Here is a 6,733-nt window from a genome sequence, read left to right as displayed (position 1 = left end):
CACATCCCACCCCAAACCCTCAGGACGCTGGCCTGGGTTACCTGTGGCCCTCTCTGTGGCCAGTTTGTGAGTAGCCTCCCAGGAGAGTGTGTCCCAACTTCCAGCAGCTGCAGTGGTAAGCCACGTGTCCGCTAAACGCCTACATTACATCAATAAGAGAAACTAAGGAAGGGATGGAAAAGCTATCATTTTTCTTTTCTTCTTCAATTCTGGGAGTATAGTGATCTAATCACTGTTATTACTTTTATTTAAAGCATCCACTTCGGCGTTTTAAATGATGGTAAAGAGAAAGCTTCAGATTGGGGTATTGGTCAGATCGTTCTTCCTAGCGATGATCTCTTTGCCTTTGGCACCTCGCGGCTCCTCGCAAGCCTCCAAGAATTCCCGGGTCTCGAAACCTACGCGCGGCGGAGGCGACGCCTCCCGGGAGAGGGTGGGTGAAAGAAGGGGGCGGGGCTATTTAAATAGCCCGCGAGCTTCGCGTCCCCATTGGCTGCCAGCCTGTCGGTTACCGCGGGGCGGGGAGTCCCGGAGCTGGAGTGCCGTACCTGAGCCCGGCGCGCCGCAGAAAGCCCACGTTGGCCGCTGCGGGGAGCGCGGCGTGGCCAGGCGGGAGACTGCGAGGTCCGGCGCCGCCGCCGCGGCCGCTGCTGGGTGAACTGGCTCCCTTCCTTCCCATCCCCTCTGCGAGCGGGTGTGCTGGGCAGCCGGGCAAGCGCCGAACGGAAAGCAAGATCCTCGCCGCCTCCGCTTGAAGAGGCGAGCGGCGCGCGGAGATTTTGAGGGGGAGCGACGGTGCCCGAGGGCTCAGGGGCGCGGAGTTCGTGAGCGACAAGGAAGTTAAACCTCGCGGAATAGACTGGCATTTCGGGACGACTTGTCGCCGCAGCCTGGGCCCTGCGCCGGGGTGAACTTCACGGTGGCCCTGCGATCTCGGGAGTGGCGTGCGCCGCAGTGATGCCGGGCATCTCCCGCAGCTCGTGAGCGGCCCGCTGCCCGCCAGCCAGGGTCCCACTCAGCCGCCAGCGAGCGCGCGGGGTAGCGCACGTGCGCGGCCACCAAGGCCCGGAGTGACCGCGCCGCGACCCGCCCAGGAGCCAGGGCGCAGGCTGCAGCGCAGCTCGGACTCGGACGCACCTGGCCGGGACCGCGCGCCTCTAGAGACCTGCGCGAGGCTGTGGGGCTTCCCTTCCTCCCCTTCGAGCGGTTCTCCCAGTGATCGCCCCTTCGCCACCCCCCCAGCCTGGGCAACTGGGGGCGCCCCGTACGACCATGAGAGATAAGGACTGAGGGCCAGGAAGGGGAAGCGAGCCCGCCGAGAGGTGGCGGGGGCTGCTCACGCCAAGGGCCACAGGGGCCGCGCTCCGGCCTCGCTCCGCCGCTCCACGCCTCGCGGGATCCGCTGGGGCAGCCCGGCCGGGCGGGGATGCCGGGGCTGGGGCGGAGGGCGCAGTGGCTGTGCTGGTGGTGGGGGCTGCTGTGCAGCTGCTGCGGGCCCCCGCCGCTGCGGCCGCCCCTGTCCACTGCCGCGGCTGCAGCCGCCGGGGGGCAGCTGCTGGGGGACGGCGGGAGGCCGGGACGCGCGGAGCAGCCGCCGCCGTCGCCGCAGTCGTCCTCCTCGGGCTTCCTCTACCGGCGGCTCAAGACGCACGAGAAGCGGGAGATGCAGAAGGAGATCCTGTCGGTGCTGGGGCTCCCGCACCGGCCCCGGCCCCTGCACGGCCTCCAAGAGCCGCCGCCCCCGGCGCTCCCGCAGGAGCAGCAGCTGCCTCGCGGAGATCCCCCTCCTGGGCAGCTGAAGTCCGCGCCCCTCTTCATGCTGGATCTGTACAACGCCCTGTCCGCCGACGACGACGAGGATGGGGCGTCGGAGGGGGAGAGGCAGCAGCCCTGGCCCCGAGAAGGAACCAGCTCATCCCAGCCACGGCAACCGCCCCCGGGCGCCGCGCATCCGCTCAACCGCAAGAGCCTTCTGGCCCCCGGACCTGGCAGCCGCGGCGCGTCCCCACTGACCAGCGCGCAGGACAGCGCCTTCCTCAACGACGCGGACATGGTCATGAGCTTTGTGAACCTGGGTAAGGATCTAGGGTAACCTAAAGACGAGAACATTTCCCCCTTTTCAGTGTCCCGGGCCCAGGGGGGCGGAGGAGCTCCCAGTGCGCCAGTCCCGCCTGGTGTCCTGGAGGACGAGGGGACAGGCGGGCTGTGCTCCCGCCACCTGCGCGGCGGTGGGCTGCACATGCGCTCCCCCGCACCGAGGGTAGAGCTTCGCGCTGAGGCCCCGGGAGCGCTGCCCCCAGCTGGTGTGTCTTTGCGGACGCCCGGAGCACGTTCCGCGTTTTTTTCTCTCCTGCCCAGCTCTGGCCATGTTAACTCAACTGCAGCAGAAAAGTCCAGCCTGAGTGTGGCCATCCTGGGAAGAGGGCTCTTCAATGCGATTTTTCCCTCTAAAATGCCTTCTTTTGCTCCCTAACTCGGAGTGCGTTTTCCCACCGTGGCTTTTAGGGAATCCGACAGCGGCTGGGAACTTGGAAAACTTGGCCTGAGTGTGTTTAGAGGTACCCACGGCACTGCGGGAGGTTGCAGAGGAAAGTCCCGAAAGCACCGCGGAAGGCGCTCGGATCCCAGCCGGGCGGGGCTTGCTCTTGTTTGGGGTGGGATGAAAACTCCCATTACTGGGGTAATCCATCCTGTGCCCCTGCTCACATGCCCTTGGCCATTGTCCCCAAAGGCTGAACATTTGATCAATGCAGCCCAAGCTGCACGGGCAGAGGAAGGGTGCGGGGTAGGGGCCGGGGTTGGTCGCTGAGCTCCTCTGAACCGGTTGCCAGGCAACAGAATGGAAATTCAAGGGCGGCTAAACCGAGCTCCGCCACAAACGTTCTGTGGCAAACCCGGACCGAGTCACATCGCCCTTTCTCCCCGCTCCCGCCCCTCTGAGTTTTCTCATCTGTAAATGAGAAGGGTGCAAAGAAGACACTTTTCTTCGGAGCCAGTGCCTCTGGTTTGCACTGCCCTTCATTCATAAGCTGACTTAGTTTAGTGCAGACATAGGATGGAGGGACGCGCTGTCGGCGGACAGACCTGGGGTGCAGTGGCCACGCCCGGAATGGGTGCAGCCACGCGGCGGGGTGGGTCTTCGCGGGCCTCCTTCCCGTGTAAGACGGTAGCTGTGCCCAGGCCCTTGAGTGGATGAGCAGACACTCGCTAAGGGAGCACATGGGTCTCCCAGCTACGTCAAAGACTCCGGTCTTTTAATGGCATTACTTACTGGAATGATTCCTGCGTAGAATATCTGGGTGATTTCTTTACCAATCTATCTGAGATTCCCAACTCCGCTGAGCTTTGAGGGAGAGAACGTGGGGGGTAAGAGCCAAGAGGGCAAGGGGAGGGTGTGGAGGCAGGGCGATTGGCATCCAAGTGGTGCAGAAATCCTCCTGGGAAATTCATGAAACAGAATCTCACAGGGAGTCCAGGCTCAGGGCCTGCCAGTCTGGCTGCTTGCACTGTCCGGGGTTCTGATTGGACAAGAATTTTCACAATTTATTGGAACCAAATCCAAGGTTGACCCATCTCCAGGAAGCATTATAAGGAAATTCTCATGCCAGTCAGTAAAATTTGTAGTGGGTGGGGGCCGGAGTGGCAGAGAACCAGCGCTGTTCCTTATTCTAACTTTTCTGCTGCTTCTGACTTAATAAATTCCTCCCCTTGCTCTCTTCCTCTCCTCTCCTTCCACACCCTCCCCTCAGGTTTCCTGACAGCTTTGGGGAAATGTTTTATTGTCTTTTGGGGGTAGTCCTAACCTGGACAAAGGGGAGGAAAGCTGGCACTCCTGGCTACTTCACAGAGAATCGTGTTACAGTCCCTGGGAAAGCAATTCCTGGGCTTGGCCTGAGGCTCTTAGCATTAGCTGCCCTGGAGCATCCCCCGGGGCACTTAGAGATCTAGGGATATCAGAGCTGCTCCGTGGACCCAGACCACGGAGAGTCTTTGAGGCTGGGGCACAGGCATTTTATTATTATTGTTATTATTATTATTATTAAAGTACCTTAGGTTTTTCTAATGTGCTACCATCGTCAAGAAACACTGGCACAGGGGATCCCAATGTCTGAAAGAAATCAATACATCATCCCAGTAAGAGATTAAGACCAAAGCTTTCAAGCATTACTACACCTTAGAATCACCTGGGTGTTAAGTGGGAGGTGGTGGTGGTGGTTGGGGGGGAACACCTTAAAAAAATCCAGATGCCCAGGTGGTACTCCATATCAAATCAGAATGTGTGGAGGTGGAAGCCAGGTAGCAGTATATTTTTGTACAAAAATTAAGAGGATCTCCCAATGTTGCCCAGGCTGGACTCAAATTCCTGGCCTCAAGCAATCCTCCTGACTCAGCCTCCTGAGTTGCTGGGACTATAGGAGTTTTCCACCATGCCCAACAGTGTCAGTGTTTTGTAAACAGCTCAGATGATTTCAGTGTTTGGAAGCCACTGCCTTAGATGATATTTGAAATTTCAAGAGCTGGGCTTAAGGTGAGTTTGTAAAGTACAGTCACATTTACTGCATTTATTCCCCTTATTGGTTCCTTTTCTGACTTTTCGTGGGCTACAGGTATATAGTGCTTTGAGTCACACTGCTTAAAGCTGACTGTCAACTAATCCTGCGAGGGTGATGGTTTAACATAGGATCTCCCTAGGGATATTGACATTTTTCATAAAGGATTTTGAAAGATATATATAAAAAAAAATCCCCTGAGAAATTTCAAGAGAATTCACCCAGTAGTGCAATTTCAGCCCCCAGGACAGGCTGACATGGAACTGAAAGAGAATTCTAGGATGGGAATTCTACCCCAGGCCCCTCATATCCCATCACCGGGCTCCTTGTACAAGTTATAGCTACTGTGGGTCCAGCTCTGGACTCCATAATGATAGTATGAAGAGAAAACTTTTGCAGGTAAGTAGAATCCAAGCAGCATGCCATGCCACCTGCCGATGAAGCAATTCTATTTCATCTTAATCCACTTAGCAATAGAAAAGGGGTATTTCATTATGAGAGGCTAGAATGGGGTAAAATCTGATTGCCATGACTGTGAACATAGGAAGGACAGTTCATTTGAAGAAAGTTATTGTTTACCAGTGTTGGATTCTCTATATAGGATGCTGGGGAATTAGATTTCCTAATTGGTGTCAATGCCATGTTAACTGCCACATTGCCTGACTCATCTATGAAAGAATCTGCAGAAAGATAAACATTACAGCGCTGTATTTTAAAGTACTCTTCTACCTACTAGGTTAAGTAAATTACAAACTGGAAGTACAAGGGAAAGTATTACATAGTTGTAAACATCCGACTTCCCTGGGACTGGGGGAATAATTTACTCATGAAATACATTTAAAACACCCTGAGCCTTGTAAGCCAGCTGGACTATCGGGAAGTATGAATCAACAGGATAAATTTCTCTCTCATAGCGCAAGTGCTGGTCATCCTACCAGCTCATTGTTGTTTATGTTGACTGTTTCTTTTTCTGGGTGAATAGGCTGGGATGTGTCGCCTTCTAAATGCTAACCGTCTGCTGCGGGTGTGTGCAGAGTGCCTGCCTGGGTGAGCTCGTGAACCTGCATTCGCTCAGGGCCATTTTCTATTTGTTTTCTAATGCTAAAAATGTCTTGGCAGTTTAATCAGCAGCCCTGCCAATTTGTCGACCTTGCAGAGGTATCCTTCAGGTCCTAGCTTAAGATTCACCTAAGAGAGACCTTCTCTGCAACTCCATATAAACCGGTCCTGCCCCCATCCCACCCACTTCTGTACCATGACAGCACTGTTTATTTCCTTCCTTGCACTTATCACAAGGAGTTTTTCTTTTTTCTTGTTAAAATTTGCTTACTCATTTGTTTGTCTCCCCTGTAGGATGTCAGCCTCCAAAGGCGGAAACCACACTAACCCACCACAGTAGCCCAAGTGCCTAACATAATGCTGACCACATGGAAGGTGCTTCGAAAAGACTGAATTAGTGAAAATATGGACATAGCCCATGCTTCAAGTTCATATTTCACTGATCTGGAAGATTTGATTATTTAGAAAGGGTATACCTGATTTTTATTGAGTAAAAAGTTTAAAGTGAAGAGATTTAGGACAGGGAGGTTCATAGCATTTGAGGTAAATCGTCATGCTTTATTAATATACCTTTTTTATTAGTCATTCATATGTATATTAATTTGTAATATGCATTACATTTGAGAGTAGTGAAAACATTTAATTAAATACCTGCATTTCAGATTCACTTGTTTATTTTAATTATTGAGGTATTGCTCTCCAAATGCTAAGGTTAAATGGAAACTTAAAAAAACTCAAATTATGCTCAGAAAGGGAATCAAGGGAATCAGTATATATTAGTACAAGCAGCAAGAAACTTGCCCTAAAAATACTGGCAATTTTCTGAACAAAATTACTCTTGTGAGACGTAAGAAAAATGGAATACCCGCTGTTTGTATTTGTAACTAGATACAGTGCACTGTTTTTTTCTCCTAAACATAGATCAGTAGTACTAGTTTTCATTTAAGCTGCTTGTACTCGAAGATTTTTGTTCGTAGAAAATAAATCCATGCAGCCGGGCGCGGTGGCTCACGCCTGTAATCCCAGCACTTTGGGAGGCCGAGGCGGGCGGATCACGAGGTCAAGAGATCGAGACCATCCTGGCCAACACGGTGAAACCCCCGTCTCTACTAAAAATACAAAAA

General features: G+C 53.6%; 1 protein-coding gene across 1 annotated transcript in view; it reads left to right on the top strand.

Moving 5' to 3' along the window:
- The first annotated feature begins 569 nt into the window (after positions 1-569).
- Positions 570-6,733, top strand: part of BMP6 (bone morphogenetic protein 6) — a 162,693-nt gene continuing 156,529 nt past the window's right edge. Inside the window, exon 1 of the mRNA XM_032250010.1 lies at positions 570-2,075. Coding sequence (XP_032105901.1) covers positions 1,427-2,075 — 649 coding nt within the window. The 5' untranslated portion in view covers positions 570-1,426. The remainder of the gene's footprint in view (positions 2,076-6,733) is intronic.

This window comes from Sapajus apella, unplaced genomic scaffold, assembly GCF_009761245.1.
Source record: "Sapajus apella isolate SASKATOON/1434 unplaced genomic scaffold, GSC_monkey_1.0 scaffold70, whole genome shotgun sequence".
Lineage (NCBI taxonomy): Eukaryota > Metazoa > Chordata > Mammalia > Primates > Cebidae > Sapajus > Sapajus apella.
This window is presented reverse-complemented; position numbering and strand designations above follow the sequence as displayed.